The following is a 23833-nucleotide window of genomic DNA, read 5'->3' as shown; positions in this document are numbered from 1 at the left end:
TTTCTTTACCCATGTCACATTTCCATGTGGGCTTGCCGTTTTTGTGGAGTTTCTATAATTTCGTCCATATTCTATGGACTCCTTACTCAACCTCCGAGTGTGAAAACCTTCTCTTGTATATCAGAAAAACAGAAAGTTGAGAAAGCTTGTATGACTTCACAGTTATAACTAAACAGTAGAAAAACAACAGAACATTAGATAATGTTTCCACATTATGTTAAAAAGGTTAACCATAACTGCTTTCTTGCCAATACAGCTCTTGTCTCTACCCATTAACTACTCAGAAAATTTATTTGACACCATACAATTTGACATTTGATGCAAAATACCATTAGGCACTTACTCACCCTAGGGTTGTCAAAAAAATACAATTGCAGTTCTTTGGCATTGAGAACAAAGTACAGGTTTTTCCACTTCTTGTTGCCCACACCTGGGGAGAGAAATAAAGTAAACACACAAAAGCTGCTTCAAGTACTAACAGAATGTGCAATGGCTCTGTCCAGCTCCCGCTAACACAACATGAACAGCCATTACAACAACCAAACCCCCAATCACAACCAACCATCAGCTGAAGAACACTGTTAAGAAATTGCAAACGCTTAAAAGAAGCTTTAGAAGGGCACCAGCTCAGGTTTCCAATTCAAATAAAGAAATTCCCTCCACATTAAATACAAAGCTCGGATTAGTAAAACGAATCACAAATCTATATTTCCCCCCATAATGTACGTGGTTTGTCACATTATCCACAATCAATCTAAGAATCATGTTATCATGCTAGGAGGTTTGAGACCCACACCCAAGGCAAATGAGATTTGTGTATGGCAAAATTTGGACACAAAGCCCAGACAAGCAAGACTTGTACACAATATGGAAAGGCTAGGTCACGTGGTGAACAGTTATGGTGCTCACTTTTTTTGGAGAGGTATCCCTGCATTCGAACGCCCTTTTTACGTTTTGCTATGCCAGTTTCTCGGCTCTCCCGCAGGGTGGCGTAAATGTCACGTGATCGATGCTGAAGCTCTTCGGCACGGCTTGATTGACAGGTCTCATAAGGGGCCTGAAACACAATGTGCAGCACACATTGCAAATTTAATTAAACATACATACAATATTAAGCAGCTACTTATTTTACGCAGCCAGCTATCTATATAAGAAGGAATGGCAAACAGAACTGCTTGCAGGAGAAAACAAAAACATGCACAGAGTGCTGATGCTTACGTGATGCATTTGCAGAAGAAAAACAAATGAGACAAGTTAACCATAGTACAATAATGCCTCATTGATAAGTTCCCTTTTGTTACGTTTTCTCGGTTCTTAGGCTCTGAAACGCTGGTCCCGTTTAGTTTCAATAAATTAACGTGTATGAGCTTCCCACATGTTACATTTGCTTTCCCATGTTATGCCTAAATATTACGACGCGCACCACCGACATGGCATCGCCCGTCAATGGCGTCTTATGTTTACCACCGCAGAACCAGTGAAACACGGATATAACACAGGAAGGCGTGCAAATATTATAAGATAAGCTGCAGGTTCAATGCCCTTTTTTTGTCCTCTCCTTTTCAATTTCCATCTTTGTTGTGCTGGTGCTGTTTTGAAAGGAGCACTTACTCTTAGCACACCCAACTACAGCAAACTCTCGCTATAAGACAATCACTTCATTCAAATATTGCTTTATTTAAAGTTTTTGATGGCTCTAACTGCAGCGTGTGCATTTTGGAACACATTGATTGAGGTGCAGTAGCACCAGACTTCGTTCTGTAGAAAGTGCGAAGCAGGAAGTTCACCTGGGACCGCTCAATGCAGCACACACAAAGACCTTTTGCATTTATTCAGATCAGCTTACCAGGGCAAATAGCACTGCAAAGGCCACACCACCCCATAGCAATAGCTCCTTCGGATTAACTGTACCATGGGATGATAACCGACAAACGAGCCAGCTGTTCTTGAGTGTCAGCAGAATTTTGCCAGTCATGTCACCACAACTGACTGCGGCTTCGGTTGAACGTACATTTAACGAATTTGGGAACTACCACTTATAAAAAAATCAAATGTCTTATCCCAACAGCTTTGCTTTAACGAGGGTTTACAGTCAACATCCGATTTTTCGGACTCCCAAGGGGCCGCGAAAACGTCCGAAAAACCAGGCAGTCCGAAAAAATGAATGCGTGCATTTTACTGCCCCCAAGGGCTCAAATCGCCACAGGCATGTCCACCTTGTAGCTCTTCCATTTCTTTGTTTTTTTTCTTTCATTTACTTGACTCACCATTTGCATAATGTGGGAATTAAATTACATGCGAACATGAAACTCATTTCATGCAGATAGTGCCACAGCGACTTACGAAGAGTATTGTCCATAAGCCACCGTTCAGTCTTCAGGTTGGCTCACTTCTTAACTTCATCACAAACTACCACTTATAAAAGAATCAATGTCTTATCCCGACAGCTTTGCTTTATTGAGGGTTTACAGTCAACACCCAATTTTTCAGACTCCCTAGGGGCCGCGAGAACGTCCAAAAAATCGGGCAGTCCGAAAAAAATGAATGCATGCATTTCACTGCCCCCAAGTCCTTGGACTCAAATCGCCACAGGCACGTCCGAAATAGCTCTAAAGGCCTGCCAGTACATTTATTACGCGTATCGGTGCTTGTACTGCGATAGGAGACAGCGGGTGTACACGTGTATAATTAAGGAAAACATACCATGTCCCATGACATTTGCCCCTTCCCACTCTTGGTATGCTTCACTGAGTTACATTGCTGTATTGAGGTGAAGCTGACTTTCGGGAACCGTCATTACGCAATGCGCCGTGCTTTCCGAGCTTCGAAGCCATTGGTGAGGATTACAAAGGCGGAGTCGGTGCCATGGCTAACACTGGCGCATTTTTTCAATGAAAAATATGGCACCGAACAGCAAGAAGCTTGGTAGCGAACGTCAAAGTAGCTAGGCCTAGCGTTGCCATGGTGGTGGCTACTGCTGCCAGTGGTTCTGTGTGCGAGAGCACCAGTTAGAGGCGGCGAGATAATCAAAATGGTGGCACTGGTGGCTTCGATAAATGCCGTTTCGGACCTGCGGTCATGGGAAAAAAGTCCGGAAAATCGGACGTCAAAGGTTTTTTGCGTCCGAATTTTCACTCTATGGTGTACGTGGCGGTGCCGCGAAGGCGTCTGAATTATCGGGCATGTCCGAAAAATAGGTCGTTGACTGTACTGCATGTGCCCAGGAGCTACATGTTCAAATTAGTATCAAACTCTTAAAAATGGATAGTTATAAGGGTTACAAGGAGAGTACAACTGCAAGCACAGTTACACACCTTCAGCACAGGGTCTCCGAGGACATGACCTTCCACTATTTGTTCCACCTTATAGCGGCTCACCACAGCCTCAAGACTGAAACCAAGGTAGACCGAAATGTTTTTAGAAAAGAAGTGGTATGATCAGAACCATGAAATAGCAATACGGGAAACTCTTAGAAGTCAGTGCACCTAATAAACACATTTAACAAATCATGAAGAGAGCAAGTGGCGGCAACAACCACGAATAATCCACTTTGCTCCCAGCCTAGAAGACCTCTTTATAGAGAAAGCAACAATATCCAATAAAAAGAGTCCCACATATAACACCACAATTGTGTTTTCAGAATGCATACAGTCGAACCTCGACACAGTTAACATGAATATAACATGAATATAGAAAGTTTCTTGCTGATAATGCTGCCCAAGTGTCTGACTGTATTATGCTATGGTGTTCATTGATCACTTAATGTCACTTGAATTTTGAACTCTAGTGGCATTGGTTTTGCTATGTTAACCTAGCCTCAATGTACAACTTAATTGTTGTGTTCACCTAGTGCCCTTCCTGTAACAACCCTTGATGGGAGTGGCAGTATGTCCTAAATAAAGAATAATAAAGAGTAAGTTAGCATGTAACAAATATATGCTTACAAGTATCGAATTTAATTAAGGTATTTTCGTGTTCAATATGACTTTGTTATAATAACAAAATTCAACCGTATCGACAGCTTCAAAAGAGTGTGATGAAACAAGCCTAACATGTTGCCTTTCTCATGTTAACAGAATGAGTTCCCTGTGCAACATATGACACAAGGGCATTTCATTAACAATGACTACGAGATTAAGACTAAGATTAGGTTTGTTAATTTTTGCAACACTATATAGATCATTTCTTCATGGACGTGGCCATATTGCTTACGCAGTGGTGCCCTCTATGGGCAGTCGGCATGCTGGCTTGGGGAAGCGCTTCTTGCTATATGCCAAGTATATGCTTAGCATTAGTTTCTGGTGGTTGTTTTCACATCGTGCGATCTATTTAATATGACATGGCATCTTCTACGTGTGAAAGGGTTCTGCGGGATCTACTAAAACGATTAAAGTCAGCAAGGCTGGAGCTTATGCGTCATTGAGATGGACAGAGGACCCATTGTGATGTGTGCGCGCATGTTTGAACCTACAATCAGCATCAGAGATCAGTTTTGTATTTCTGAAAATTTGTTTCAGTAATGTGACCTTACTGCAGTATTCTCACTGTAGTTCTAAGCTGTGGTATAGATGCAATGAGTATTTCCTAAACATATGACGATCCCAACAGCACGGGTACTGTTCCGCTATGGAATAAGTAGCGCTGTTTACTTTGACCGGCATTTAAATTGTTATCTGTAGATACATAGAGTGAATACCTTGTTTGTCGGACGAGGCTTCCGCCCACAAATAAAGTAGTTGTGGTTAGTAATAACAGCACACTGTAGACTGTGAATTAGATACACTTGCCGAGTGGTCGAGTGACCGTCTGCAGACTATGCGAGCATCTGAGGCAGTGGTCGATTCTGGGTTTTAGATTTGTTCTAACTATAGCGCATTGTCCAAACATGGGGCACGACCATACGAGGTCTTATCATGGTGTTAGCATGTTTTCATTCTTTTTTTATTCAAAAAAAAAAGAAAGAATGAGAACCGTTTTTTTTTTTTTCGGTCTTGTCTTCTATGACACACTTACCCATCGTATGAAGATTGTGTCCTCCCAAATAGCCGCTGGATTCTTTTCATGCATTCTTCGTATATTACTGCTTTACAAGGCAAAAGGCAATGCTGAAGCACCAACCTTATCTGTGCCATGCTGGTTTACTAACCGCAGTGATCGCTGTATTGAGTAATGCTATTGGCATTATACAGGAGGCTAGCATAAGCATAGCATAGTGATTTCAATTCTACTAGAGTTTAAATGCGTGAGAACGATGCCAGTGGCTTCCACAAATATTTTATAACAATTGGCGCTTTGATGTTTCGGGGTTGCATAGGGTTGGCTATACACGAGCATGCACTTTTATGTTTTAGTTTCCACGCCAAGTGATCAGATAGGGAGAAGATTTTTTAATTCATGCTCACAATTCACAGAGGCCAGTTCTCATCATCGAGTGAAAACTGATAGAGTCAGAATAGTTTACAACACGTACACACACCACGGCAGATGATGCACGTCGCCTGTTATTGCACCCAAGAGAAATTTCCAAATATTGTGGTTAGTGCTGCACCGAAAGGCTACACAGTGATTCCCCAATGACCTTGTATGAACTGACATCCCATAAATTTAATGGAGAATGAGCTAAATCATCTTCAAATCATTCTGCAGCACACAACACAGCAACACATCCAAGCAGCGCCACGCCAGCTCGCATAAGCCAGAGAGGAGGAAAGGTTGCTGCATGCCCTTTCCTCCTCGCCCGATGAAAAGGTCTATAGCTAGCAGCACAACACACACAGAATACAACACATAAAAGTGGTACGTCGTAGTGCTGTGTGGTGCTCCTCCCTAAATGTTGTTGTACCATCTGCAGTAATAACTAAATCTACTGGTAGTCACAACGATGTGACACAACATGAACTCGTGAACATTTTCTAAAGATAAGACCATGTGAACAGGACAAACATCCTCTACGATAATGATTTCTTACTGCATGCAATCTACCCACTAAAGTCGAGGCCAAAATTTACTAAGACTTCTTTCACAAGTTTTTGTACCTCACACTAAAGGAAAAAGTTCTAGTTCACGGATGTGCAAGTCAGCTAGCAATGGTAAGAATTAAAACTATAGGCTCTCACACTATATAGGCCAAGAGGCCCTGCAATGATAAAAGGAGATGAGAAGTGTGGCTACGCTACCTGTCAAAGGTGCGTCCACCCATGACATAACGGTTTCCTTTTCGCTCTATGCGAAACCTCTGGATAGTATTGTTAATGTGGAAGAATAGAGAGAAGTTCCCCGGCGAGTTGTCACTTGGTCGCACCAGAAAGCTTCCTGGACCCACTACATGGAAAAAAAAAAAAAAAGGGATGGGTGTCACAGCATATCAACACAAAGAACCTCACAAGGGTGTGGATACCTTTAAAAAGTGAAGCTGACAGAAAAAATAGCTGCTCAAGCTGAAATGAAATTGAAGTAGTAACTCAGCAAGGTCATGAGCAATAAATTACAAATGTGGCTTGTTCTACCACACATATCCCGTTGTCCAAGGTCAATCAATGCATGATCAGTGTTTTTAACAGCAACCAGATAATTGCAGAGCCAAGCCTAAGCCAAGACACAAGGTTGCTGCCCGGTAGCTATGTCAGCCAAAAAAGAGTAGTGGTGACAGCAGTAACATGGGCCTTATCCTTCAGGTCATAACAGAACTGACAGGCGTTACTTTCAACTACTTTTATGCTCACAAAACTGTCATTAGTGTGCCTTTCATTGCGCATGCCACCTACCACTGTGGACAAGCGAAATGTTAACAGGAATGTATAACGTAGAATACAATTGACTTCTGTTAATTCAACCCTGACAGGACCGATGAAATTGATAGAGTTATCCACTGGGTCGAATGAAACAAGGTACAAAAAAAAAACCCAAAACACACCACTGATTCATTTGGCAATATTTGCCCGATTCTAACATGTCCCCCAAACGAACGCATGCAAGCTCTCTGTGTATCCAAAGTCAGAAACTAACATAGAAATGACATGCGAAGCTCTTAAACAAAGTATAAATGTAATGCGCGCCTGATTTTTTAGCAAGAAAATGAGCAAGGGTCTAATGCATGTTGCACAGTGATGGCCGATTTCCTTAAGTCTGCTTCGCTGCAATATAGCCGTTTTATGCTGTAAAGCATATGAATGCTGGGAACACAGTTTTGGTTTCATATCTGACTGAACCGCACAGGCAATTCTCGACCTAACTTACCTGGAAAAAAGAAAGAGGGCACTCTTTATAATCAGATACATATTGCAATCAGACATTGTGAGATGCTGTTATTGCTTGAAAATCTTCCTAGGGCAGGTCAAAAATAGCCGTTTTCGAAGAGGGATTGACTGTTCAACACATTCACTGTCCCCTAAGCTCCACTGAGACAGACACTGCCGCTTAAAGGGTTGCTATTGGGGTCACCTTAATGGTCAGGTGCACTGACCGGTCAAGTTTGAATTATCTGGCGAAGACCAATTTTTGGATCGAAATAATGAAAGTTTGGGCCCATAGAAATGCATGGGCACCAGATGGGACCTTTGCTCCGGATTGAATTAACCGGAGTTGAATTATCGAAAGTTTATTGTAACTGTTAACAGTAATAATGCAAGAGTACAATCTTGCACTGCTGCTTATCCCATTGCCCAAGTTGGGACTTGCTCCAATTTGGGCAAGTCCCAGGTAGTTCGCATTTCATTTGTCCAGAATATTACATCCAGCTGCCAAGTTCTTCAAAAGTCTGAAATTTACGTTCGATGTTCTTCACACATAGCGAAGAGAAAGTGAAGCATGCCCACTGAATATTTTACAATACAAACACAGCTTTTATCAGCCTGATCTAATCCTTGTTTTTTAATATATTTTCTCAAACTTTTAAACAATTGCACCCAAACAGTGCACTTAGACCTGGGAGTTCTGCTTGAGACTACATTCACCTAACAGACGCTACAACAGAAGTAATAATGCCCTCAGAAATCATACCCAAGCATTCGTCCTACTCACTGCCATTATACATTGAGCATCAACTTTCACTCGTTTAGTCTTGGCACTTCACTAAGTTGAAGTGTGGCGCACACACATGTACACAAATCAATGTGGAGAGCAAATCATGGTGCAGCAATAGCACCAGCTTACTTTTTGCAAGTTCCTCAACAGCAGCCTCCTTCGAGATGTCGCCATGAAACCAGGGGTATATCTCGTTTGGGTCTACATTGTCATCCTGCAATGAAAGACAACAGCATCTTACACTGTAACAGCAAATACGTAAAGCAATTTTTATTCTACGCAGGTAACAGTTTCATATGCTTAGAAGCAAATGAAGAACGAAATATGTGTTATAAATGTAATATTCAGGTAAAAAAGAAAAAGATGCCTCACAAAGCATTTTTTTAATTGCCACGCAACCGGTAACCACATGTTCAAAAAACCTCTTCTCGCCTGAAATTTCAGACTGGCAACGCAGTTGTTTTTTAATTTTTAGAATACCATTTAGTAAGAGCTATACAGCATGAGCAAAACAGAGCAAGAGCAGCATCTGAAAGCAACCACATGTAATTGAAGAATTGATGAGAGGGGGTGATAAGTATGAATGCACAGATTACATAAGAGCCCAATGTAAAAACACATCAAAAGCATTATTCCTCCTTAGCACTGTAAGCAGGAATAATGTTGACCACTGATGGCAAGAAAAATAATAATGTGCGGATTGAAAATACAAGAACAGAGATGGACCCAATATTGTAGGTGTTAACTTCAATGTGCTCCATGTTGTGAGGATGTTCAAGTATCTGATGTCTCTTGCCGTTCATTTTACCCGCATGGCTTCTTGAATCTCCTGACATTCGGCTCTTCCGCATGACACACATGCAATGGTGGAAGTCGGTGCCGCAGTTATGCAGCCGTGACAAGAGTATTGCAATGTGTGTACCAACTGACAGTGTGGATTACATGGGTGCAAAAGGAATTTGCTTCCTTCACTTTGGCTAAGGGGTGGAAATGTATGCAGATCAACCAATCAATAATCAGTGCGCTCTGCGGGACTAACCTGCAGAAGGCTTTCCGTTCGTGGAAACGCACCCGCAAACACCTAGATGTCGGTGTCAGGCATAGGCGAACATTATTCACTCAGTATCCTTTCTTAGCAAGTCAAACTTCCTCGATTCTCTCCATTGAGGAACTATTCCTTGTACATATTTCTGCTAGCTGCCATTCTTGTATAGAAAGAGCCATAAATGCCCTTTTTGTGTGTTCGAACTACTGTATACTGTGTGCTTTGTTACCAAAATCACTAGAGATCCCACACTGTGGTATAAAAAGCATGCGGATTTAAAAGTCTGCATGCTTTAAAAGACCACATTTTAGCAGCATGGGCATGCAGTATTTCTACTCACCAGTTCCTCTAAGAGCTCCTTGAAGACAAGCCCACTCTCCTGAGTGCGATGCAAGGTGCACCACAGCCAGCCGTCACCCATGTCATTGTGCACCACAAAGATGTCTCCTTTCTGGAAGCTGCACCACAGTGGAGAAAAGCAACACTTTTTTAACTGGTTGGTCTTGTTACATTCACAGCAATCAGCAAATGAGCCACACAGTAGTTTTCACAAAGTGTGAAGTGATAGCTTTAATGGTTGGAATTTACTTTCATTAGGACTGATGGATTAGGACAAATCACTGGGACAAAAGTACAACAGAGTTAACAGCGAAAAATATAACCAGATTCCAGGTGAATGTAGTTAGCATGTCACTGACCTGAGTTCATCTGTGTCAGCCATCTTCACATACGGCAGCACTGCTATGGCTCGCTTCTTGTCATTGACAGGCTACAGGAAGCGTAAAAAACATGCAAAGGGTAGTGTTACAAGAAAATCTGTAACGCAAAAGAATAAGCTACCATCATAAATAATGAAATTGAGAGTGTGACGGAATACCGTTAGGTCAGGATGGAACATAACGAAACAAAACAAGACACCGACCACAAAATATTTAGTAAAGGTTAAAGTTTCAGCTCCCACACAGGAGCCTTGTTCACAAATGAGACTAAAAGCGATAAAAATGTCGCTTAATTATGACGTATGACATGTCCAAGCTCCACACGCTCATTTGAACAAGACATTGTTTTTAGCAACATATTCTAAAATCGCTTTACTATGCTTTCATTAACAGTCACCTTACTTACTGTATTTCATCATGAGGCAACAGATACCCCACACACCTGACATCCCTCAATAACCTTCAGAACCGGGCGGTCCGAATAATTGCCCATAGCTCATACACCACATCAGCACGATCAATTTTTTGCACCCTTGAAATTCTACCATTAGCCTGCACATTTCAACTCAAACTAGGTCTTTTATTGTTTAGAAGCAGAAACTGTGACATTCTAACTGAGTTACTTCCCCCAATGCTACCTTACAATACAAATAACACACGGTTTTCTGAAAATAATAACCTCTTGCTTCCAAAAGTAAACACTAACTACAGTAGAATGACAGCCTTCTTTTCTGCAATTTCATTTTGGAATTCTCTGCGATCAAATCATCAAATATTAAATTATGCCTTTCGTTCTCTGCCATCAAATCATCAAATAATAAATCATGCCCTTCGTTACACTGTTTTCGTCGGCTTCTAAAACAGTTTTTACTAACAACATACGTTAACTAATATGTATATGTGCGTGTGTGCGCGTGCATACATTATAGTGTATCCACGTTTCATTGTTTTTCTCAGTTTGTGTTTCTATATTATTAGTACACATTCATTTTGTTGCTGTGTTGGATTGCGTACCATTAATGTAACTCTTATTCAATTATTCTTTGTGTATTTCTGTGTAATCTTCAACTAACAGATGTTTGATTAATTACTTCTAATATGTGGATTTGTATTTTTCCATAATCGTAAGCCTTAAGTGATATGATGTCTTGTTTATTTACTTTGGTTATATTGATTTGTATTTTCCCGCTATTTTTACCTTAGTTGCTAATCGTATGTTCTACATTTTATGCATGTAATAACAGGAGGTCCCCCTGACAGTTTTTACTTAGGGACCTCCTTCTGTATTATTATTACTTTGTAACTGTATTAATGTATAATAACAAATGATTGATTGATTGAATCCAATAATTTAGGCTCAATAAAACAAGTGCAAAAATTACACGCAGAGCATAAGAAAACAGTGCAGTAAAAATGATAACCTCGAGTTTAAAGAAATACAAGAGCATTCAGCCACTGACTTGTAAAAAAAATTTTTAACAGCTATGAAAACACCATGCAGCAGCTTCATCAAGAAAGGGAAATGCCATGCTTGACACTCAATTCACTACTTGCCTCAGGAGGAGAAACTGGTTGGATGAGACGTTCCTTCTTGAGCAGGTCTGACCAGCCGGTGTAGTAGCCAATGAGGTCAGACAGCGAGTCAAACTGACGGCCACCGATGTAGTAGTCACCACATACAGCAGTAATCCTGGGTCAATGCAAAGTAGACTTGCATCAGATTGTCTAGTCTTGTTGTTCATCCTCCAATGTCTTTGGTTTCAAAGCATCTGCCATGTCTGTAAAGGCTATGCAGTGTATATTAAGCTAGGAGCAGGTTTCATTACTTGTAGACTAAAAGGGAACCTCAGCAACAGATTAAAACCCAGAAAACAGTAAATTACAGATGAAGAAGAAGATTGTAGAAAAATGGTGGTTAAACACATTTCACTCAACTGTTTACTCAAACAGAAAGCTGCGTTATGTCAGAAGAGTCTTGTTGGAAGCTAGACAACAGAAAATTGTGTCTTCATGAAACAAATAAAAAGGTATGAGAACAGGGCAGTGCCTGTGATGCAAACCTAAAGTGGTTGATGCCAGTGTGACCAAGGTAAGACAGTACATAAGAGCCTGGCTTGCGGTCACTTTCTCGAACCAGGTAGCGGCCCAGCCCACCAGCAGCTTGTAGACGCTGTTCAGCGGTGTATCGGTCCAATCGTCCATGGTACCACCTGGATGATAGCATTATTATGCACAATGAACAGTCAGAATAGTAATGGAATATGTTTTACAGGTGCAGTCTGTCACACTGGCTAGATCTCTTACAGCGCACAAGGTGCACTTGCAAATGTCACACGACACTGCTAGGCATATTGTGCTAAGCACACCTCTGACCATTTCGCACAATCTCCGTGTATGCTGTTTACTTAGTGACCCTACTACAAAGCATTTGGTCAGAACTCTAATAAGTCGCAAAAAGCAAAGCATCGTGCTTTCCAGCCGTGCTTTCGTGCTTGCTTTGTTGAGACAACCTTTGTCGAGCAAGAAGACTTTTCTTTTTTTTTTCCTTTTAGAGAATAACATATTTATGTTGCACTAACAGTTTCCACTGGCTTAAATAGTAGTGGCAGCTGTGCAGTACGATAAGATTTTAACTACGGAATAGAAGAGAAAAAGCGAGCATTAGCAGATAAACCAACAAGAGCGATCGCCCAAGCTCTGACCTGTCCAGTGTATTTTTATTTATTTTTTCGTGATGAACAGCTAAAGAAGAGCTAAAGCTGGAAAGGTTTCAATAATGCACTCGTGATCAAATACATGCTTCGGCACAGTGGTACCAGCTGTACATCAGCGGCTTCACTGCGTTCAAGGATTCATTAAACGACCACACTTGACGCTCAACATCCGCGGCAACTTACTGCGATTGCGGAGGCGCTGTCAGAGAGATGTTCGAGTCATCTTCAATCAAATCGCCGTCACCAGCGAAAGGGTCATATTCATCGTGAAAGCAGCCTTCTCGGTCGTCATCTTGGCTGACTGCATTACCGTGGAAGTGCTTTCGATGCTGCCGCGGGTCGAAGTCGTGCTCTGCCATCTTATGGCACGACGCGGCTGCTTGGATAGGATACCGTTCACATCTTGTTTACAGCATCGGCGTCCAGACGGCCCTTCGGGCCGTGTTCGGCACGCTGTTTTGCGCGACGGTCTTGGTATCTTCTAGCCTCTCCTAGTGCCTCAATTACACAATACTGTCAAATCCGTGCCGCCAATCAAGCACAATAGCGCAGCACGGCAATGAGCATCACTCCTTAAACAACCGTAATCGAAATCCTACTGACAGACAGCATGAACAACGCACTGCACCGCTCTTCACGAGATATCGCGAGAGTTGAGTCAAGCCGGTTGATTTAAGATTATTGATTTAAGATAATATTATTGCTCCTCTAATTATTAAATAGGAAATATGAGTTATGTTATAGAAGAATAAAACTAACTTGATGTTACTTAAAAATTCTATATGCTGTCTTTTGCGGAAGATTTAGCGCAGCCAGCGCCACTTAGTCAACCAGTTGCAGCCCTAGCGATGAATCTGTTCAGAAAGTTTTTCTGTCCTGATGTTTCACTACAATGTTTTAAAGACTATCATGGCGGCGCTCTTGAAGGAGCCCATGCGGGCGGCCCGACGAAACTTCTTAACGGCAGCGGTTATTCGGCAAGATTATGGCATCTCCATTGGAAGAAAGGCTGCTACGACAACAGCTAGAACAGCTCCGTGCGCGTGGTTATCGCAGTGCTGCTGCTACTCGCACTCGGTGACCTCAGCGACATCTGAAGCACATAGGAGAGCTTTCAGCTGCGTCTTACCTGTTGGTGGTTCCTCAACTTCCAGAAGATTATTACAGAGATTAGGCGTGTTCGGAAGCAACTGGAGGCACTACAGTAGCGCATCAGCGATTTCACGCCTTGGAACCTGGCGACATTGCAAGGGCAATGCTGCTGGCGGGAGACCATGGCTTGCACAGTCTACCAACAAGCTCCCAACTTTCGGGGGGACTGTCACGAACAGCGCGAGGTTTTACTGTGATCAACAAAAACCCAACGAACTTCCAGAAGATGATCCGCCTAAGGACGAGGGCAGTGTTATTCACTATCCTAATCAAGGCGTCGGCGCAGTCACCGCGTTAACGGTGCCTGACGTTTGGCCCCAAGTTCCTGTGATCGCTGTCAGTAGAAACCCCGTCTTTCCCAGGTTTATCAAAATGGTGGAGGTAAGTTCGTTGATACGCAATTCAGGCACCAGCACGCCGCGATACTGAGATGCAACGCAAATCATGGTTGTTGACTGTCTCGTTGTTACGAAACACGTGCAGCTTCGTTTTTCTGTGCCTCCCCTCCGTATGCGAAAGTAACGAACCTTTACCACCGGTTTCAAACTTCCTTAAGCTATCACAATTGACGTCGTCGTGTCTGTTTTAGAACGTTGTGCCGACACAGTTTTATTACATTAATAACAATAAGCAGCAAATGCGCCGAACAGGCGATGCGCAATTGTAGTTAAGAACTGGTGGGGAGACGTTTTCGCGTATGTGTGCATTACATATTGACATGCAGCTTCCGTCCTCAACATTGAAGGTACGCTATCTGAAAGCTCTAAAGGGGTACTGCCTTGTCTGCAAGGCCACGCACTGATAACGCAGTGCACAGTTATTTTTGTGAGCAGCAGCAGCGCAGAGGTCTATTTTTTTTTTTTTTTTCTTATCGCTTGCTTGACTCCTGTGAGCAGTTTGCAATGACAAGGAGCAGTTGGAAAACACAGATACATATACGAAACATAGCGATAACAAAACTTTGTCGGATGTACGAGGTGTGTTCAAAAAGAAACCAAACTTTTGCTATAACACCTTTACTGCTTATGGTACAACATTTTAAGTGCTGTCCCCTTCAAAGTAGTCCCTTCTACTGGCAATGCACTCTTCCCATCTATTCTTCCATTTTTGGAAAGCCTCCTTGAACACACTTTCTGGAATGGCGCGCAGGTCTCTCCTCGCATTGTCCTGGATCTCCTCTATGATTTGGAAACGACATTCTTTCAAGGTGGTTTTCAGCTTGGGGAATAGAAAAAAGTCTGCTGGGGCTAGGTCCGGAGAATATGCTGGGTGGGGTACAACAGGAGTGTGGTGTTTCGCCTAGTAGCTGCGGACAAGGAGTGACGCGTGAGCCGAGGCATTGTCATGATGCAACATCCAAGCCTGATTTTCCCACAATTCAGGCCTCTTACTGCGCACAGTATCTCTCAAACGTGCTAGGATTCCCTGGTAAACTTCTTTGTTTACCGTCTGACCATGTGGCACAAATTCCTGATGGACAATGCCTTTGCAGTCAAAAAACACAACCAACATCACCTTCATTTTTGACCGACTCATGCGTGCTTTTTTTGGACGAGGAGAACCTTTGGCCACCCACTGCGATGACTGCACTTTCGTTTCAACCTCATAGCCATAAACCCATGTCAATACCTGTTATGATGTTCTTAAGAAAGTTTTCATCGTCATTGGCAGCGGCAAGCAGTTCCTGGCTGATTTCAACACAGGTCTGCTTCTGTTAGTCAGTCAACAAATGCAACACGAATTTCACACTGGCACGACGCATCCCAAGTTTGCCACTCAAAATTTCATGACATGATCCTACGCTGATACCCACTTCGTCAGCGACTTCTCGAACAGTCAAACGATGATTTCCATGAATCACAGTTCGAACTCTCTCGACGTGGTCATCATCTGTGGATGTGGAAGGTCGTCCAGGCTTGGGATCCCGATTGACATTCTTCCATCTTCAAAACGCTTGAACCAATCATAGCATTGCATGCGACTCATGCAGTCCTCCCCGTATGCTTGGCTAAGCAACTGAAATGTCTCTGTGAAAGTTTTCCCCAAGTTTGTAGCAGAACTTCACACACACACACGCTGTTCTTCCAATTCCTTCATTGTCCCTTTGGCACCAATCTGAAGAACAGCTTGTTCATGTGCTTACTTCAGCGGCTGTAGCTCGCCAGCTAATGGTCAGAGCAAAACGCGGCAAATGGCAGTTTGTTGTCTAAACCTGCCGCTACATGCGCTCAGTAGCCGCAGCGCACTCCCTCTGCCGGTTGGCGTGCTATTTCAAAAGTTTGGTTTCTTTTTGAACACACCTCGTATATTAACCTCTAACCATTTAATTTCTACTTTGCTCCCAATTTGAATTCCTGTCGTTTTCTGATTGGCCCAGCAATTTCATATAAGTGACATAGAAAAAGCTTGCACATTTACTGTGACATCTTATGAACATTTTCTTGTCACTCTGTGTAATTACATGGTGAATTGAGCAATAGACATTTATGCAATATTCTTTGTTGATAACACCATCTTACAAAATGTGATGTTACAGGTTTCTAACCCGGCACTTGTAGACTTGATAAGACGGAAAGTTCGCCTCAACCAACCATATGCTGGCGTGTTTCTTAAGCGTGATGAAAGGTGAGCCTTCGCATCTCTGCAAAGTCTAAAGTAAGTTGCTCTGGTGTGGCAAAAAAAAAAAAAAATATGCATACGTCTTCTAATTATTTTGCATATTGTACAAATAGAGAGCAAGCACCTAGGTAAAGTTTATGAATAATCACGAGAAAAATTTGAAAGCCTAAATGCTGATGAATTGATTCACAGGGTAGACATTTGCTAGGTGTAGATTTGAAATGGCGACCACTTGGCATGCCCTAAACCTTGCCCTCCATTCCTTTGATGTGCCAAGGTTCCTGAAAAAAAAAAAAAAAGTGATAGAGAAAAGAACCCTATACTTGTCCCACAATTGAACACTTCTTTTTGATGCAGGCTGGGGTATGTATGTAATTATGTAAGAAACGATGTTGAGCACGTTTGAAGTGAGGGTCATGGCACTGAAACGTATGCTCACATAATAACTGAGTGGTGTAATGAGTGCAGCTTAAGCTTTTCCAATTAGTCTGTCAGCAAATTGCTACTGTAGCTTTTTCTGTACTTTTTTAGAGTTCTGAGGCAAAACAGAGCCACTTGTCAGAGCACAGACATTGAATTAGCATTTTACTTGCTTTTGAAGACTGTCTTTCAGTCATTGTGGTGACCTTTCGTTTGTGATTTGGCTGTGCCATTTGTACTAAACACAAGTTGTTTTTTGAGTTACTTAGATACCACTTATTTCCTTTTTGTTTTTTGTTTTTCCGTCAATGCAGCAATGAATCTGAAGTGGTAGACAAGCTGGATGACCTGTACAGTGTGGGAACATTTGTCCAGATTCATGAGCTCCAGGACCTTGGAGAGAAGCTGCGCATGATTGTCATGGCCCACAGAAGGTATATGCTTAGTGAAAAGTCTATAATGGCATTCTACAAGTTTCTTTACCTTTCTCAAGGTCATTGTGTGATAAACAAAAGCTTTTTGTGTGTGTGTGTGTTTCTTTGGTGAGTAAACAAGCCTGCACAGTGTTTTTTATGTGCACTCAGGTTTTGTTTCTAGCGCATTTTATTGTAATGACTAATGAGGACCATTAAGGACCATATGAGGGCCTACCTTGGCTGCCAAAAGGTAGTCGGCAGTATCTGAAAAATCAATAAAATCAATCAATAAATATTGAAGTAAATGGAGGCTTACTTTAACCTTTCGTGGTCTGTTTCTTTTTAGGGTCAAGATTATCCGCCAGCTTGTTGAAGGTGAGCATTCTGCTATTGAGGTCTTGCATAGCTCGTGGTGTGTCCCAATAGTTTGTGGTGTGAGTCAGCAAAAAAGTGGGAGAGGGTGTAGAAACACCACTCTCACTCTTGCTACTTGAAAGAACCTGGTTGACCTCTAGTATGAGCCTGACTGCTATATGACAAAGCAGAATTTAATGCATGCACTTATTATTCAACCCATTTTTAGCCTTTGTCGAAATGGATATCGACGCACAGACAGAACAAGGGATCAGAACGGCATTCCACCTGGTGGGAACGTGAAAACATTGATCGCGTCCATCTTTTTGTGCTCAATGACCACCAAGCGACTGTTAGAATGATAGCAGAAGCACTTGGTTTGGGGAAATCGTCTATTCACCAGATTTTGACAGAAAATTTGGGATTGAAAAAGGTGTGTACCAAGATGGGGCAGAAAGTGCTGACTTGTGAGCAAAAGTTACAACAAAAAGAATAGAGAGTTTTAGAAGAGGGGCCTCAAAGAAATAGCATCGAAGCCACTGCACATGCTCGAGATGCAAACTGCATTTGGGTTTTGCGTCGGGCACGCTATTTCACTTATTTAGCGGGAGCCCCAAAAGCTGCCTCAAAAGCTTTGCATCAACAAACATGGCGGCACCCATCGAAGTGACGGCACCTATCGAAGCGACGGCACGAACCGAGCACCAAACTGGGCTCGATTCGTGGTAACGCGTGAAGTTCGTAAGCTAGGAGAAGTGGTGACTGCGGTTATCTCTTTCTCTCAACTAACGTGTGTAATGAAGATTGATTCATTAGGCGCCGCTGATTTCGAATTCGATTGTCGATTTCATTGCTCGTAGGCCAAACATGGATTAGCTTGGCTGGTGAAGGCAGGTAAAGTTGGTTGCTCAAAATTAAGTGCAACAAATCGCTTGCTGGTAATAGAATAACCTCTAAATTAAAATTAAACGCAAAAATACGAAACTCAAAATTACTCTTCCTATCATAAAATGGTATAGTTTATTTTTAATATTTCTAATAAGTGCATGACGCTATCCGCAAACGCAAAGCCCTATTCTAAAACTCTCTAATGTTGCATTGATTGGAAATCTTCAGATGACAGCGAGGAGATCTTGCAAAATGTTGTCACCGGTGAGAAAACTTGCATTTACGAATATGACATCGAGCTGAAGTTATAGAGCAAGGCATGGAAAAATAAAGATTAGCCAAGTCCAAATAAGTGCGATAACAAAGCAAAAATGAGTCATGTTGGTCGTATTTTTTTGCTACCATGGAATTGTATACCATGAATTTAAACCTGAAGGTCAAACTGTCAGTGCGACTTTCTACGTGGAAGTCTTGAAGCGTCTGGGAGATCACATGCGCCACGTGCGACCAAATTTGTCGAAAAAGGGGCACTGTATTCTGCATCACTATAATCCCCCTGCACGTTCTGCATTGATAGCGCGCGAGTTATTCGCATGCAATTCAATCATTGGTGGACATTGCTCGACCTGCTGGACATTCATTCAAAAGAATTGAAGTTGGAATTAAAAAGAAGTGCTTTAAAAACACAGGTGTCTTTCCAAACATTTGAGCACCGTTGAATTCAACATAAAATTATCCAGTGTTTAATTAGTAAAGGAAGTTGGCTGTACTTGTCTTCTAAAGCTGTATTCTTAACTGACCGCTTTTAAGGATGTCACTTTAAGTGCATTTCAACTGGATAGTGGACGTGACAGTAAAAATGGCACATCTCCCCTCTTAGTTATTTTCACATCGTATTGTGAATTGACAGGCCCCCTGACACTCCATTCAGATATTGCACTAAATTTTACATAAAGCAAGATTAAAAGTATCCCTTGATGTGATTGATTACGCCCCTTTGATTATTTATGAAATTTCTTTATATAAAAGGTTGTATCTTTCTTTCTTTTTTTTTTTTCTTTTGTTCAACAGAAGGTGAGGAGGCAAAAAGATCAAACCGAAGACGACGACGTCCAAATGCAAATGGTCGCCCTGCCAATGCAGTTTCCTCAGGCGAAGTTGTTGAGGATCCTGCAACAGAGGCTGGACAGGCATCTTCGCCAGCTGTGTCCGTCCCCATGGGGCCAGTTCTGATAGCAGAAGTTGAAAATGTGCCTCATGAAAAGTTTGTCATCACGGAGGAAATGAAAGTAAGTAAACTGGCTATTTCTTCCTATTGAATGGATGAATTTATTGAAGGTGCAAGGATGGGAACTCTGTAAGTTGAGGGGGGAGTCAAGATATTGTTAAAAGTTAGTGGTTATCATACTATCAAGGCCTCACATATTAAGTGCCAATGTGCAGGAACAAACTTGTGCTTCACATCTACTTAAGTGTGGTCATTACTGTAGGTATGGAGTTAGCGCCAAAGCGAGCTGAGACATGATAAATTAGCTACTGCACATTGCAGTGTTTGCTGCATTTCAGTAGACTGGTCCAGGGCATGGGCCCTTATGTAAATAGCCTTCAGCAAAATAAAAAAAGAGGAAATTGCTGTGTTGTGCACATGAGGACATATGTCATGCATGTGAATATGATGACCTCACCACTATAGCAACAATGCACCAGTGCATGACTCATTATTTTCATACTTGCCATGGTGACTATATCATTGTGCTGCTGAGCATGAGGTCGCAGGTACGATCGTGGCCACGGGGACCGCGCTGGTTGATAGGAGCACAATGCAAGAACGCTCGTGTACCGTGCATTGGGTGCACGCTATAGAACCGCAGCATCTGCGGATATATGGACCACACCATATAACCCAGGTTGCACTTCATCAAACACAACAAATTACAGTAATCCCTCGTTTTAAGGAAATCACTTTACTCAAAATATTGCTTTATTCGAAGTTCCTTCTGTTCCCGACCCAAATGCATGCATTTTAAGTCGCATTACTCGAAGCGTGCAAAGCGCTTGACCCGCTTAGAGCGAAGTGGCAAGTGGAGGCCGGCGGTGACCCTTTTGCACACTGCAGTGCCAAATTAATACCGCTGACAAATTAGTCTTATGCAGGCACAGAACAGGCCACAAAAGTACCAAACCCATGACCGATGACTGCCTAGTGCAAATCGACCGATAACTTGCCAAAAACACAAAAAATCCCAGCGTCACCAGCGGCGAGTCTGGCTGTCAGCATGGCGGGTCAATGCAAGCTGGTACTTTTCTCAAGCCGGTCATGCTCGATTCGCGCTATCCGGCTTTAGACAAACGATCTAAATGCTGGGTAGGGTCATCAAATTTTGTTCCTAGACATTTGTCAATGGCGTGGACACGACGGTGCACGAGCACCGACGCTCGAACTATAGAATTAGCACAGTGTTGTCGACAACGGTGCGCAGGAAAACTCTCGTTTTGCAAACTTCACAGCTGCACACCTCAGGAAAATATTGCCCAGTGATCTTGCAAAGCCCCTACTGCAAAACCGTTCCGCTTTCACGATCGCGCTGCTTAGCCACAATGAGCGGCTAATCGTTTTTTGAGCACAACAAACACAATGCTTGGTCAAATTAGAGCAGGGGTTGCTCATGCCCTGTAAGAACTTGAAACAGCCAAAGCTCACTGCCTTTTTTGTACGTGAATAAACTTTTGCTTCACTGAATGCATTGTATTTTGACTTCCTCGCACTTGTGGCGCAACTACAGCTCGACTGCTTTAGCTCTTCTTGAGTGGTCGCTTATATCGATTTACCGCTTATAAGGAATTTTTTTGCCGTCCCGCTGACTTCGTTATAACGAGGGATTACTGTATACGTGTACGTGTAGTATGCATGCTTCACATGTTTTGTGCCACAAGGCAAACTTTCGAAATTTAAAAAACAACAAAATTCAGCAGAGACACTTCAGACTGCTTGCGGGTCGGAATGCGAAAGCATTATAGCCCCTTTGGTGAAATAGGCCATACCTTTAGTCACCCAGATGGCTGTGATGTGACATGTGCAATGACACACACACTAGGCTACAGTGCCCTAGAAGAAGGCAGTGGGCTTACTCGCCGGTGGAGGCTATGGTGTGCGGCAGCTCCGCGAATGTCGACAATATGTGCTTCTGCAACAGCCCGGGCGCGGCACTGGCATTGGCTTCAATGGAACGGAGTGGCGTCGCAGCGGCCTGAGCATATTAGCCCAAGTTTCTGAGCTGCGTTGGTTTGCTGTGGACATCATCGCATGGGGTCCTTTTTTTTTTGTTTCCTGTTGTGTTTTTGTCTCACACTGCATGCAAGAGATGAGTATGCTTTGCAGTGGCTGAACCATGCTGCGACATCGACAAAACCGCTGTTACGCGCCTGCGTGCCAAGCAGGCTACGTTTACGTGAAGGATGGGCTGAAGTTGTCTTTGTATGGCGTCCTGAAGGATTAAAATAGGTGGAAAGAGTGGGATAAGACCACAACTAGCACGTGGCCAGAAGCGATTCAAGGCTTACTTACCACATTGCGGGCTATGTGGCGCGGAAGTGTGTTGTCAATGCCAGTACAAAATGCCAAGAAAGTATCAAGCTGCTTACTGTGACTCCACCAGGCGGAAGTTTTCAGTTTGCTCGGCTAACGAACTACTGTAACCAAGGAGGCCTCCTTTATCCCTCCAGTCAATTATATGGCTTCGTGAAAAAACTCCAGGATCTCTTTACAGAATGCTTCTGTCAAAGCGAGCTACACTGACAGCATTATAGATATGCTGGCAATTGTTCAGAGCAGACTTTCCCTCCAAACTGGTTGCAATGTGTACGCTCCTACCCTCACATCTAAAATAATTAGTTTTTACATTGTCACACGTCTTCATTTTTATGTGAAAGGACTTAACAGGGACAAGGCAGGAAAGTGGCAGAGGGCCAAGCAGCTGAGGTTGAGACATTACACATGAGGTGTAGCACATGAATCAATGGCTATATGTATTTCAGTTCTTTGAAATAAAAGCTTCGTGTAAACAACAGCCCTGTTATCATCATTTAGTTTACCCCTATATGGCTGTACATAAGCATAACAAAAGTTAACTGCATAATGATGGTTAATAATAAATGCAGTAGGCTACTGTCATACGTGAAACAACTAAAGTGTAACAAGGAAATATTTAGGCCATGTATACAATTTTATTTTAGCTAAGCAAAGGCACAAACGTGGCTAGCATACCTGCATATCTTTAGCTCAGCTAAGACGTATGATGCACGCGCTGTTTTCAGACTAATTCACTGGTGAACTACCAGGACATAATCTTGATACAAGATCATTTCAGATTAGGTCGACACGGCATGAAACCGTACATTTGGTCACCGACCCTCCAATTCAACTAGATTTTTTTTTTTTTCAAATTTTTTTACAATTGCCCGATAATTTGGAAAATTTTGAGGCCCTCTCCGCATAAGCAATATCCGTCGGCGATGACTTAGTTGCATAAAAAGTCTAGCGGTTAGGATAGGCAGCAGATCTCCCAAGTGTTGCCCTCGTCCTTTTCCACAAGGTACTATTGTGGCAAATATTGTGTGGCCTCAACAAATATAGTGCTTGCTAAAGATATGTAAAGAAGCTCAAGTGTGCCAAAATTAAAAACAAATAAGGCTGTGAACTGCTTCAAACTGAAGTCAACAGAAGCGCAAGGAAAATGACAGCTTCTGCAAGCAAAGGGAGCAAAGCTTCCATTGAAGTTGCCTGTGGCGCCACCTCTTGGATGCAATGCTAGCTGCATCAGAGGAGCGGCTGAGTAAGCCCACTGCACCCTTCTAGGGCACTGTAACTAGGCACACGTTTAGTCAGCCAGATGGCTGCGACATAATGTGTGCAATAACACACGCACTAGGCACACCTTTAGTCAGCCAGAACCGTGGCACCGCCGTGGCGTCAGGGAAGCGTGCTCGTCTCGCACCCCGGTGGCTCGGCTTCAATTTGCACCCAGACCAAACTGTACCAGATTTTCTTTTCAAAGCCATTAATTTACTTAGTTTAGAGGAACCTCGCAGAGAGACTTGACGTCAGTATGAGCATTTTTCACGTGTTTTTACTCTTTGTGCGGTCAGCCATCTTTGGTACCATCGCTCGGACACGCCACTGCCGCCAACAAAATTTCGCGTAATGGGTTATGTAATGCTTCCACATGAAAAATAAACAGGTGGTCGAAATTAGTTCGGAGCCCTCCACTATGGTATCCCTCATAACCCATTGTGCAGTTTGGAGATATTAAACACCACAATTTTTAATTATTTTCAGTGCTGTTGTTGCAACCACCAGCATCGTGAGAGAGTTTGTTCACATATGTTGTAATCAGGCATGGTTCTTGTGTGTTGTGATTGCAGTGTCAACAATATTATTGACAGCTGTTACAACACAATGCTGTAGCTATCAAAGGCCACATGCTC

General features: G+C 42.6%; 2 protein-coding genes across 2 annotated transcripts in view; one reads left to right on the top strand and one right to left on the bottom strand.

Annotated features, from left to right (window-relative positions):
* The window catches only part of LOC119442893 (ras GTPase-activating protein 1), a 63487-nt gene extending 50365 nt beyond the window's left edge, over positions 1-13122 (bottom strand). The window contains exons 1-10 of the mRNA XM_037707945.2: positions 12684-13122; positions 11847-11996; positions 11341-11476; positions 9766-9836; positions 9408-9525; positions 8152-8236; positions 6177-6321; positions 3315-3390; positions 910-1057; positions 348-430 (exon numbers count right to left, since the gene is read on the bottom strand). Of these exons, the coding sequence (XP_037563873.1) occupies positions 348-430; positions 910-1057; positions 3315-3390; positions 6177-6321; positions 8152-8236; positions 9408-9525; positions 9766-9836; positions 11341-11476; positions 11847-11996; positions 12684-12859 (1188 nt within the window). The 5' untranslated portion in view covers positions 12860-13122. The remainder of the gene's footprint in view (positions 1-347; positions 431-909; positions 1058-3314; positions 3391-6176; positions 6322-8151; positions 8237-9407; positions 9526-9765; positions 9837-11340; positions 11477-11846; positions 11997-12683) is intronic.
* Positions 13123-13386: 264 nt separating this feature from the next.
* The window catches only part of LOC119442891 (lon protease homolog, mitochondrial-like), a 33764-nt gene continuing 23317 nt past the window's right edge, over positions 13387-23833 (top strand). The window contains 5 exon segments of the mRNA XM_037707941.2: positions 13387-14033; positions 16189-16277; positions 17006-17125; positions 17454-17482; positions 19421-19638. Coding sequence (XP_037563869.2) covers positions 13410-14033; positions 16189-16277; positions 17006-17125; positions 17454-17482; positions 19421-19638 — 1080 coding nt within the window. The 5' untranslated portion in view covers positions 13387-13409.

This window comes from Dermacentor silvarum, chromosome 2, assembly GCF_013339745.2.
Source record: "Dermacentor silvarum isolate Dsil-2018 chromosome 2, BIME_Dsil_1.4, whole genome shotgun sequence".
NCBI lineage: Eukaryota > Metazoa > Arthropoda > Arachnida > Ixodida > Ixodidae > Dermacentor > Dermacentor silvarum.
The sequence above is the reverse complement of the archived record's forward strand: the minus strand, read 5'-3'. Positions and strand labels throughout refer to the sequence as shown.